This window comes from Martes martes (assembly GCF_963455335.1).
Source record: "Martes martes genome assembly, chromosome: 12".
NCBI lineage: Eukaryota > Metazoa > Chordata > Mammalia > Carnivora > Mustelidae > Martes > Martes martes.
The window spans coordinates 17,079,226-17,092,078 of NC_137900.1; the positions used below are offsets into that span (position 1 = coordinate 17,079,226).

At 47.1% G+C, this 12,853-nt stretch overlaps 1 protein-coding gene across 1 annotated transcript; it reads right to left on the reverse strand.

Annotated features, from left to right (window-relative positions):
* Positions 1 to 3,005: 3,005 nt before the first annotated feature.
* On the reverse strand, positions 3,006 to 3,420 carry LOC308353672 (peptidyl-prolyl cis-trans isomerase NIMA-interacting 4). Its single transcript, XM_080820653.1, has one exon. It carries the CDS (start codon positions 3,403 to 3,405, stop codon positions 3,010 to 3,012), a length of 396 nt encoding a protein of 131 aa, XP_080676779.1. The 5' UTR covers positions 3,406 to 3,420; the 3' UTR covers positions 3,006 to 3,009.
* Positions 3,421 to 12,853: the final 9,433 nt, after the last annotated feature.

Sequence of the window (12,853 nt, forward strand, 5' to 3'; positions counted from 1 at the left end):
CAGAGGCTTAACCCACTGAGCCACGCAGGTGCCCCAGGCTGGTTTTTTTTTTTTTTTTTAAGATTTTATTTATTTGGCAGAGAGCCGGACAGAAAGCAAGAGAAAGCCCAAGCAGGGGGAGCAGCAGAGGGAGAGGGAGAAGCAGGCTTCCCATCAATCAGGGAGCCCGATGCAGGGCTCGATCCCAGGGCCCTGGGAGCAGGAGCTGAGCCTACTCAGAGGCTTAGCTGACTGAACCACCCAGGTGGCCCTTAGGCTGGTTATTGCTAAGAAAGAACAGACACAGGAGAAGCTCTGAAAACCGAGTAGATAAGAGACATTTGTTTTTGGAAGGGAAATCTCCATTTTTAAGTGTGGTCTTTCTTCCTGGAGCCAGAAGAGGGGGAAACTAGATCTCTCGCTCATCAGTGGAGAAGATACTTAAATCTGCACGAAGACCTCACCCTTGTCTGCTGTCCCTCCACACCCCGGAATCAGGTGCTGGATGCTTACAGCCCTCCCCCATCATCATGACAGACCCTGAGTCCACTCTTAGACTCGATCAAAAGCACAGAAGCTATTTCGGAGACCATGTCTGGGCACGGAGTTGAGGTCCGAGTGACCATGAGTTTCTGTGGGTAGGGACCAGACTAGAAGTCAGGAGGCCAGCGTCTACTCCTGGCCTTGCACTTTGCCGGTGCCGGGAAGCCTGCTGTAGCTCCCATAGGCTTTCGTAGAAAAACGGGGATAAAGAAATGGAATGGTCAATAAATACAATGTCTAAGAGTCCCCTTCTCTGCAAACATTGTAATAGTTGTTGGGAAGATAAAGGGAAATAAAGCCTTCTGAAAGGTTTTGAAAAATACAGAAACCCAGGCAACAATGACACTTTTATAAGAAAAGTATTTGTCAAGAAATTGTAATGTAAGTTTTTGGTAAGACAATCGTATTTCCTTTATGGCTTACAAAACTGATGTGACTAAAATATATCCCAGGGCACGGAGCTAGAAATGTGTGCTGGGGAGATGAAATGTGGGGTACCCCGGTGCGGGTGGGGGAGCACAGGCTAGACATGTGGCAAGCAGAGCCTGTAAGCTTATGGGATGAGCTTGGAAGAATTTCCAATTTAATTTAACAGGCATCTTCATTGACCATTTTATCATAAACTTAAAAAAAAACACCCTATTTAAGTAATCTCCACACCCAGTGTGGGGCTTGATCTCACAACCCTGAGATCAAGAGTCGCATGCTCTTCCAACTGAACGAGGCAGGTGCCCCAATTTTATGATGAACCTTAAGAGCAAGAGTCTTCCTTCAGTGATACCCCATCCCCAAATTAACTTCTCTTTATCTTCTCTGTGGAAATTTCCTTTGTGTACTGACACCATTGTAGCAGCTTCTAGAACTTCCTTTTTCATTTACTGTCCAGATATGTGTAATATCTAACTAAACCATCTCCTACTTCAACAAAAGAAGCCAACCAAGTGGGATCTTGGCATCTGGAAATTCCTTGATCCTCCAGGCTTCCATTTATGCAAAAGAAATGACGTTTTCCCATAGCTTATGAATGAAACCCTTCTTTGGCATTTTTGATAGCCTAATACATACTGAAATTGCTTTGCACTTATTCTTGGAGGCCACGGTAATGAAATAAGAAGCACCACCAAACCAAAAAAGGGCCCTGAGGCCACCAGCCCTCTATTTATTCCATATGAAGACGGGATTCTAATGTTGCTCTATGTTAGAGGGACTTAGGTTCATTTTTGAAAGATTCCAGAAAAGCCACAGAAAGAAATTCACTACCTTTCAAAAGAATAAATGAGGTCAAAGGCTGAGGAAGGCAGAGTTAAGAAATCCCCACGCTAAAGAAAGCAAAAGGCAGCACGAGTATTGCAAGGAAGTGGTCAGTGCTAGCAGACAGTGGGGCAATGAGGTTGAGCAGAGGTGGGAACCGACTCATGGCCCCTCTTCCATTTGGGTTTCTGCGGCTGAGCGCCTTTGCAAAGTCCCCAGTTACTTCCGCCCTCCTGTCGTGACTGCAAGGGGTTTCTCGGCTGGTGGTACCTGGGAGATGCTATGCAGGTAACAGCTGGGCCAATGAATGGGACAAGGAATAGGGTCCCCCCAGGGTGACCCAGAGGATCCGTGTGTGTGCGTGTGGTGGGGGTGAGGGGGTGGGAGGTGGGGGGCCATCAGTTTCACATTTGAAGGCGATGTCACCCTCACGTTTCCTCATTGACCCATTCATTGCCTCAGGAAACAATTACTGCACTCACAGGATTGGCAAATGATTTAAACCCAAGTACCACACTCCCTTAATAAAGATGTGTAGGGCAAATTAAAAAAAAAAAATACCCTTAAATTCCAGAGATATGGAAAACTGACTGGCTAGTACATGGTGGCTTGAACATCTATGTTTATCTTGGTTCTCTCTCAAGGCCCCACAAAAATGACTATAAATGAATGATTTTAAAGCACAAATCCACAAAGACTAAGAGCAGAGGAAACAACTAGAAAAGGGAAGGTGGAAAGCCAGTGGATGAGTGGGAATGGGCGAACGAGCTCAAAGAAGCCCAGCCAAGTTGGAGGGGTGGGAATGGCCGCAGCCTTGGTCTTTTAACCCGCAGGTGCGAGTGGGACACTCCCCTCAGGAGAAGCTGACCAGCACGGAAGACCTAAGACCCTACAACAGATCCCACAGCCTCTTCCCTGTGCCCCAGCATCTCACTTCCACACCCACGGAGGGTTCCTGACAACTCCCGCCACGTTCTGAGGGCAGGATGTGCCTCTCAGGCTGCCAGCCCTCGACATTCCGGACTGCATGACCCACACAGACTCGGGTCCCGCGTGGCCCTGAACTTCAGGTGTCCTCCCCCCACCGTGGGCTGTTCTCTGTCCCTCCTGGCCTCACTTCTCCACCTCCACACCAGGTTTTCCTGAAAACTGACTTATCTGGGGGAATCCTCTAACAATTCGGAAAGCAAAACCAATGCTTGGTGTTTTTGTTTTTGTTTTGTCTTTTGTACAATTTTATTTTCTCCCTTCAACCATAATAATATGATATCCAAATTTTGTCTTAACTGGAGGGTCTGTAAACACAGGCTTATCCAGCCCACTTACAGGCAAGGCAAATGCTGCTTCTTGAAATGGTCCCACCATGGAACCTCTGGTCATCCAACCCAAGTCGCCCCCTTGCCTGGCTTTATCTTCACTATACTGTGTGGCCACTTCATTGAATCTCATTCCAGACTTTAACTTTTCCATGGCTTCCATGATTTTCCCATGTTTTTCACACAGAATGTGTCTGACCTTTACTGCACTGCCACCACCTTTGGGACCCTGAGCCTTCTTGTCAGAACTGTCACTCCCAGAGGCTGCTCCCCCTTTCCCCCCTTTCCCGGAACCACTTTTTCCCTTGGGCGGCATCTTCGGAACTTGCGGCAGAACCCTCCATTGCTTGGTTTTTTTAATCGACCGTCTATATGGTGGCTCGTTTTTCGTGCCCTGCTTGTGCACAGACGTCATCATGTGCTGTCAGAATAACACTAGATGCACAGAAAGGACGCGTGCGTGTCTGTGCTTGTCTCAGTGGAGAGCTAAAAGCCCCGGCTGTGGGCCTCCACGTTCCCACCTGGAGCTCCGAGCGCCCTGTAGGCGTCCCTCCTGGAATCGGGTGCTGAAGTACAGAGGCGAGATCCAGTCCCTACGGTCCAGGAGGCACAGGCTAAGGGAGAAGTCAGAGACGAGGGGGAAATGCTTGATTGGATGGGGTGAGAGAGCGGGGTAGAGTCTGCTCACCAGGCTGAAGGAGGAGCAAGACGAAGCATTTGCAGAGGGGGTCGGCCGGCTGCAGCCGAAGGAACAGCATTCCCAACAGCGGGCACAGAGAAGGGGCCACATGCGGGACACGGAGGATCTCCTGAGCCGGCTGCAGTGAAGGGGAAGGGGGACGTGGCCAGGAGGGAGGTTGGAGGGGGCCTGGGCCTGGCTTGTCACGCCAAGGAAGCAGAAGGATCTCGAAAGAAGCCGGGACATCATTGAAATGCCCCGGTGATTTCATCTAAAGAGGAAACACCTGATGGTCGCCACATGCTTTTCCTTAGTGGCTGGATGCCTCCCCTCTCCCCCGTCTACCCATCTGTGGCAGGGATGAAAACGACTACCTCTTTTTTTTCCGGAAAGAAAAAGACATGGGCCCGTGGGACCGGGTGCAGTGTGTGTGTGGGAGAGGACTACCTAGTCACATTGTGACGTGTGCCTTTAAGAGTCCCCCCACCGACCCCAAGGGCCCATCAAGGCTGACACCCACTTTTTGCACCTGTTGCTCAGTAGCAACACGGACCAAGCAGCTGAGCGGCCGTCTTCCTTCCTCCTCCCGGGGCTCGTTCTCCCGGGCACTGTCTGTAGCAGTGCTGGCTTTTTGCTCCACGCCAACCCCAATGTCTGTTCTCTGATTTCTCTGAAGGAACTATCCCCTCTTCAACAGAATGCAAAAATCCGGGTCCTGCTCTCCTCTCGAGGAAGCCCAAAGTCCCTGGGGGAATCTTTCTCTTATGTTGCCTTGCCTCGTGGGGGCAAGTGCCTCAAGCTCAGCCAGGTAGGTCTTGGTCACAGGACTTTGAGTGGTAAAGGGCAAATAAAGGCGAAGTTTCGGGAAAGACGAGGAGTGGATAATTTTGTTACGTTGGCTTCCAAAGGGATTTGGAAGGCAGCCGCTTCATCGTCCTCCTGCCTTAAAGAAGCAGATGGGCATCAGCAACGTGAGGGGATTTTCCTCAAGTTACTCTATCAGGAAAGCATGAGGCTGGCAGGGTCTTTGGGGAAGAAAAGAAAAAAACGAGAGGGAGAGGCAAAAGAGGGAAATGCAAGTCTAGGCAAACGGGAAAGGAAGGGGTTGCTGTGGCTTTCCCCCCAGACCTTGGGGGGTTTGGAGAGTCACTCAGGGCCTCCCTCATGATCCTTTGGTTATGTCCTTTGGAAACCTGGGAGTTTGGGCTTTTAGACAATAGCTTCTCCCTTTTTAAAAATTTGTTTTTTTAAGATTTTGGAGAGAAAATGCACGAGCAGAGGGGGGGGGGGCAGAGGGAGAGAGAATCCCAAGCGGACTCCTTGCTGGGCACAGAGCCCAACTCAGGACCCTGAGATCATACCCTGAGCTGAAGTCAAGATTCAGACTCTTAAATGACTGAGCCATCCAGGCGCCCCGATAGTTTCCCCTTTAAAATACCGATTACCTCCACACTACCATTACTGTTACTTGTATACCCTGAGCTGTGAGCTCATTGCTTTTTTTTTTTTCCCCCATGGATTCCTCCCCCAAAGCTCATGAGATAGGGGATAGTGCTGTCTCATTTTGCAGAAGATCCTGAGTTCCAGAGAAGGACAGAAAAATAGGACTTGAGCCAAGGCCCAGCCAACTGCGAAGCTCCTGACTATAGAAAGTGGGGACTCTCCAGCCTGAACCCACCCAGCTTCCAGGCCCCAGAGCAACAGAGAAACTGAGGAGAGGAAGTGAGGCCTTGTATTCTGGCCCGCTCAGCCCACTCCGCTCTCTTCGCCTGCAGCTTTTTAAGCAGGACTTAACTTCTTGAACCTGATTTTGATCCGGCTTTGGAAACACAGCTGTCTCCCGATGAAACCAGCCCCCTCTCCGTCTGGTGGATTAACTCGCTTTTCATCTCCTCCTCCCTCCCTCGGCCCACGGGTCAGCAGGCTACTTGATAGCACCTTGGGCCAGAGAATCAATGGATAAGGAAGGGGAAAGGAGGGAAACTTAGCTCAACTCTTGTTACCTGAGGCAGCCGCTGAAACCAATGCCCACAAAGGGGGTTTTGTATTTCCCATGAATTTAAAATGTCCTTGTCACTCATGCTACCGAATGTCCCGAGTTGGTGATCCAAAAGAGAATGCAATCATTGTGCAAGCAGGACAGTGTACAAGGAAATACTTCGGAGCACACGGTTTTGTGTTAAAAACTCAACCTCAAAGAGCTAACTACTCCGCTGTCTCTTTGCTGCCCTGCCCTTGCCTTAGTTGTGGGTTGGGGAGAAGGGAGCTTCTGAAAAGTCCGGGACCTTTAGGAGGTCCCAGTCAAGGTCACACACTACCCCCCACCCCTGCCATGGGTCTCAGTCACGCCCCCTCCTCTGTGGGCCACCGCGTCATTCCGCCCTTCTTCCTTCTCTCTGTGAGTTTGAGTCACACCCTTTCTCTCGGTGGGTTTGAGTACCGTCCACCCTCTCTCTGTGGATTCCAGTCACAACCCCGCCTGTGGGTCCCCATCATGCCCCCACTTTCTCACACAGAGGTGTGAGCCCGAGTCATCCCCCAACTCCCTCTGTGGGTTCCATTCATACCCCCGTCTCTCTGTGGAACCCAGTCGCACACCCACTTCCTCTGTGAGCCTGAGTCACACCCCCCGTTCTCTCTGTGGGCCCCAGTCATGCTCCCCACTCCTTCTGTGGACCTGAGTCACACCCCCACTCTCTCTGTTCGGCTTCCTCACTCCCTACTCTAGCTAGTCCTTTCTGGATGCCTTTTCCAGTTCTTGTCAGGAAGCCCATAAGCTTGGTTTCAAACTTGAGATGTCTGAATGTCAGAGCGGTACTGATAAATCGTAAGCAGCCACTTGACCTTGAAAACTCGGCCATTGGGCTTAATCATGAAGCTTTGGAGGAGAAGGAAGCCATTCCCATCCAGGGAGTAACAGGTGTCTTTTTGAAACTTCTTTCTTTTCTTTTTTTCTCTTTCTTGTCTTTTTCCTTTCTCTCTCTCTCTTTTTTCTTTTTTTTTTAACCGCTCCCCCACACAGGAGGAGGAGAGCCACTGTTGTGTAAGAAAACATTGTATTAGCCTGCAAGCTAGCGGTGTGCAGAGAAGCTTTGCTCCCGAACCGAGGGGCGCTTCTGTGTTAGCTCTGGGGTAACTCTGAGGTTATTTCTGAGGTTGAAAGTGAAAGAAGAAGTTTCCTAATTCTGACCTGATTTCTTTGCTCAAATTATTATTCTTAGGAACTATGAAAGAGAATGTCAGAATTACATTTTCCATTCCCTGTTCTCCTCTTCTTAAAGATATTCAGAGGTGGGCGGAGGTTAAAATTATTATTTTTTTTTAAGGAGGCTCTGTGCCCCTCTTTTTGTTTTTAATTTAAAATAAATTAACATATAACATCATTAGTTTCAGAGGTAGAGGTCAGTGATTCATCAGCTGCATGTAATACCTAGTGCTCATCACATCACCTGCCCTCCTTAATGCCCATCACCTGGTTACCCATCCCCCACCTCCTTCCCCTCCAGCAACCCTCAGTTTCTTTCCCATAGTTCAGAGTCTCTCATGGTTTGTCTCCCTCTCTGATTTTGTCTTAATCTGTTTTTCGCTCCCTTCCCCAATCTTCATCTGTTTTGTTTCTTAAATTCCACATATGAGTGAAATCATATGATATTTGTTTTTCTCTGACTTATTTCGCTTAGCATAATACCCTCTAGTCCCACCTATGTTGTTGCAAATGGTAGGATTTCATTATTTTTGATGGCTGGGTTATATATATGATATATATATCATATATATGGGTTATATACATATATATAGGTTGTATATATATATATATATATGAGATACATACGTATATGTATCTCACATCTTTATCCATTCATCTGTCAGTGGACATCTGGGCACTTTCCATAGTTTGGCTATTGTGGACATTGCTGCTATAAACATTCGGGTGCATGTGCCTCTTCAGATCACTACGTTTGTATCTTTGGGGTAGATACCCAGTAGTGTGATTGCTGGGTCATAGGGTAGCTCTATTTTCTACTCTTGGAGGAACCTCCATACTGTTTTCCAGAGTGGCTGCACCAGCTTGCTTTTCTACCACCCGTGTAGGAGGGCTCCCCTTTCTCTGCATCCTCGCCAGCACCTGTCATTTCCTGACTTGTTAATTTTAGCCATTCTGACTGGTGTGAGGTGGTATCTCATTGTGGAAGGAAATAGTCAATCAACAAAACCATAAGACAACCTACATAATGGGAGAAGATATTTGCAAATGTCTTATCAGATAAAAGGCTAGTACCCAAAATCTATTAAGAAATTTTCAAACTCCACACCCAAGAAACAAATAAACCAATCAAGAAACAGGCAGAGGATATGAACAGACATTTCTCCAAAGAAGACATCCAAACGGCCAACAAGACACATGAAAAAAGTCTCCACGTCACTCAGCATCAGAGAAATACAAATCAAAACCCTCTGTCTTTTGATTATGAAAAATCTCAAACTGAAGTAGAGAATTGGCACTTTGGGCAAATTCAAAACTAGCAAAAGCAAGGAAATAATGGAATTAAATAGCAAAGGTGGAGGAAAAGACTCTTACTTCTGAATTCTCAATAACAAGGATACCTCCCTTACATACTGATGCATAAATTAACAAGACTTTCATCTTTTGAGGGCCTCTGCCTCTGGCCCGGCCCCTAGGATCTGCTTCTGTGGTTTCTTCCTTGGGATTCAGGATATACAAAGGCCTTGGAGGGAAGGCAGGTGAGCTTGACATTTCAGTAAAGCCTCATAAATAGGTTTTCAGAAAAGCCAGCAGGCCATGGGTTGCTAACATCCTGGTGGAGCTGGACGCAGACCCATAGGAGGGATGACGGAGGCAGACCAGAGAAGACATTGTCACTTAACCCAGCCAGGGAGGAAAGTCCGCATCAAGCTAGGGAGACAGAATATTCAATGGTCTGGACTACACCAGAGCTTCTCAAACGTTAATGCTCCCACAGACCACCTGGGGAGCTCATGGAGACACAGATTTTGACTGAGCTTGGGGGTAGGGGAGCTGCCAACCTGCACTGCTAACCAGCTCACAGGCACAGCTGGCTTCAAGCTGCAGCCTCTGCCCACAAGGTTCTGAGCTTTGTTAGATGCTCTACTGTGACCTGACATTCCTTTTTTTTTTTTTTTTTTTAGACTTTATTTAAGAGAGAGAGAGTGAGGGGAGAAGCAGAGGGAGAGGGAGAGAGAATCTCAAGCAGACTCCATGCTGAGAGTAGAGCCCGATGAAGGGCTCAGTCTCACGACCTTGAGGTCACAACCTGAGCTGAAACCAAGAGTTAGTCACTTAACCGACTGAGCCATCCAGGCACCCCTACAAATTCTTCCTAATTTAAACTTGAACCTGTGTTTTGTGAGTACAGTCAGGTGTGCGGGCAGCCAGCACAAGTGAGAAGGAGGGCCCACAGGGCAGTGTGAGTGTGCCCGTCCCCTGTCTCTTGCTGCCCCATTTGTGTATGTATAATGGTGGGGATGCCCACGAGTACAGAATCCTGGTGGGAATTCTGCACATCTCAAAGCAAGTATAGGATAATGCTACGTCTGTGACTTAGGAAGGTTGATGGTGCTGGCAGCCTTAGAACCAGAAGTTTTTGTGACTAGAGAAAGAAAGAAATGTCGTTCTAAGAGCCATGAATGACTAAGAAACCCTAACACATCCTTCCTGTTGCTTCTCTCTCTTAGCCAACCACTTATGCCCAAAGCGATGCCACACAAGGAGAGAAAAATTCCCCTTTTCTTTCAGTTCTTCCTTCTTCCTCAAGAAGCAGAAATGGGAGATTGTTGATAGACTATGAGCTCATTGAGAAGTAAAATACTAAAAAAAAAAAAAAACTAAAGTAAAATGCTAAGAATAGTTGAGTTGCTTTGTTCAGTGTTTGGGTGAGAACACAACGCGAATGCGTGTACAAGTTACAAAACACAAGCGGTGTAATTCTGATGATTCCACGTATGAATTAACTTGAAGTTTCCATTTAAAACTGGCATTACAGGATAAAAAGATGAATGGGAAATCCATGCGAGTTCATTTAAAATCTAAATGTTTCTTTTCTTAGAATGACATTAAACAGCAAATCTAAAACATCACTAGTTGAGAGGCTGCGGGAGACATGAAAAAGCTTCATCTCTTGGTACCTACCATGGTCCTTTTTTCCTTATTCTGAAGAAGGCACCCAGAGTTTTGCTTTGTACTGGGCCATCCAAATTATATAGCCAGGCCAGCTCCTAGATGATGCTGATGTTCTTGGCATTTTGACATCATCTTGACAGACCACATTTTGAAAAGTGAGAGTCTATACTGAGGTTTTGAAGCCTGAAAGACTTGGTGTCAATTCTTGACTCTACCACTTGCTAGCTGCTTTTGTGATTTTAGGTAATCCTTAAAGGAATGTGTAGAAGAGGGGCAAAACAAACCTTTATGGCTTATCGGTAATGACGGTCTAACTTGGTATGTGATATTTTACATACAATAGTTTTCTTATCTGTACTATGTGGATCATAATTCCTTGCAGGTAAGAATTCAAAAGACAACCCCCTCCTTGAAACTCTTCTTGCCTGGGGGCAGACCCTGGAGCTGAATGAGGGGTCATCCCTCCTCTGTTGTAGTTGGTGGTTGACCTTTTAGTCCCTCTGCTTGGCTATAAGCTCTTTGAGAACTGGGTCATGCCACGGCTCTGTCCTGAACCCATGACCGCACAGCCAACCTCAACCACAGGCAGCATCAATATTTTTATAACGCAGATGCTTAATATTGAATGAATACACCTTCTCTGCTTCAACCAAGCAAGGTGCCATTATTGAAGTACAGCACGTTCCCTCCAGATTCCTGCCACCTGTCCCAATATTAAGAGTCTCCCTTCTTTTTTTCCTATTTAGATCATACCCTTCCAGGGGTAGCTATGTGAATTCTTGCTTTGGGGCTCTAGAAGACTCTGACTCTGTTTTCTCACCCACCTCTTGGTGACGCTCTCCAGGGGCATCCACTTAACCCCTCTTGTGAATGACCACAGCCTTTCCAGCCTTTCCCACTACCCAGCCAAGGGAGAGTCTGCGAATCTGAGAATTCCCCACGAAAATCCTATACCTCATTCCGACTGGCTGTGTCCTAACCCAATCGTAGTGGCTCAGGTCACGAAGGGGTTGGGGATCTTAAACCTGACATTACCTAAGCTATTCACTTTGACAAGACAAAAGCCATTCTGTTGATCCATTTAGAACACTTCCTTGCTTATACGCGTTAATCCCAGACAAATAAACTCCGGGGGCAGGGGGTGATCAAATGACTATTGGTAGACAACCTGAGGGCTCTCCATCCTCCCTAGGATAGCTGTTAGTAAACATTTCCTCTTCTAGCAGCGAACTAGGCCCTTTGAGAGAATAGCTCAGCTCTCTCATTTTAAATATAAGGAAATGGGGCCCCATGGGGCATAAGGGAGGGCCCTGCTCAATGTCACACATCTAGTTAGTGGCAAAGTCAGCACCAGACGGCACTGCTCCCAGCATAGCTCTTAGTCATACACCCTACTGCCTTGTGGGGCCATTGGAGGTTGCCATATTTATATATTTTCTCTCCTTGTAGACACTGACTTTCCAGGGGCCGAAGATGGTGTCCGCCTACACTGCAGCATTTAGTTCAGGATTATAATGAAACTTAGCCAAGGACTATAAAATATTAAGCAGCCTCGATAGTATTAGTGGAATGAGCAAACATTGTTTTTTATCACCAAAGTGTCAAGCAAAAGTCAAATAATAAGTTAAACAATTCTTACTGGTAAGTTATGACTGCCTTTCAACCACAGAACTTTTTGCTTTTCCTTTAAGTAAGAATGATACAGGAATTTAACCGACAAGTCCCAGACTTGGGAATAATTTCTGTATATCAGGAGTTCTTTTTCTTTTTCTTTTTTTTAAGATTTTATTTATTTATTTGAGAGAGACACAGCGAGAGAGGGAACACAGCAGAGGGAGTTGGAGAGGGAGAAGCAGGCTTCCCACGGAGCAGGGAGCCTGATTCAGGACTCGATCCCAGGACTCTGGGATCATGACCCAAGCCGAAGGCAGACACTTAATAACTGAACCACCCAAGCGCCCCTCAGGAGTTCTTTATAACAATTATATAACGTTTATTATATGTAGGTATCCTCTATCAAGCTATATTTCCTCTTTAAGAAATTACCTGTATCAAAAAGAGAAAGGAACTTGTAATTTTCAAAATGTGTAGAACTTTTAACTATTGTCTAGTTTTATCTGTGAACTGAGAAATTAGGTTGAACCTGCTCCCAATTCTTGTTTCCGTTTTTCCAAAATATTGCTGAAGTGAGATTCCTCTCCAGCAAATGGAGAAACAGAAGGCGCTCCACATCACAAAAAAACATTAAAAAAAAGAAATTCCTAAAGAAGAGATCTTTGGCCACTGTCTGAGGCCCCTACTGCCTCGGGCAACCGGCAGGCAGAATGTGCTAGAAATGGAAGCAGAGTATCTGCGGGTGGGGGAAGGGCGCAGGGGGACACTAGATACTGACCCCTCACCCCCAGGGGCTGCCTGTACCCCACCTGAGCCGAAGACATCCCTCTGCACTTCTCTTTGCCTTCCTATTTTCCAACGCCACCTTGTAATCACACGGGGTTTATACATTAGTACAGTTTTCTGTTTATTCCATGGATAACCCGAATGACGTCAGGGTCTATCTGTCCCCACGGGTCATCCCCACCAGCCCCACTGCCTTCAAGGCTGAAGTCTGCTCATCAGGTTTTGCCAAGTCCCAGGGAAGTGCGCTCAGAACCCCTCTGTCCTCGAGGGCCACGTCCTCCTATCACGGATTCTGGCCTCATATCACCCAGGCAGAAGAAAGCTTTCAAGTTTGTCCAGAAGGATCCACTTCCACAAGGAAGCATCCGTGAGCAAAGTGGCCCAAACATACCCCTCCCCTTCGGTGATTGTTTGTAGTACAGAGTCTCTCCCTGACCGGGGGTTCTCAAGTTTTGACCCACACCCCATTATCCTCCCCTTCCTTCTGGCCTCTCTCCTGCTAGCCCTCTCTCCCCCACCCCATCA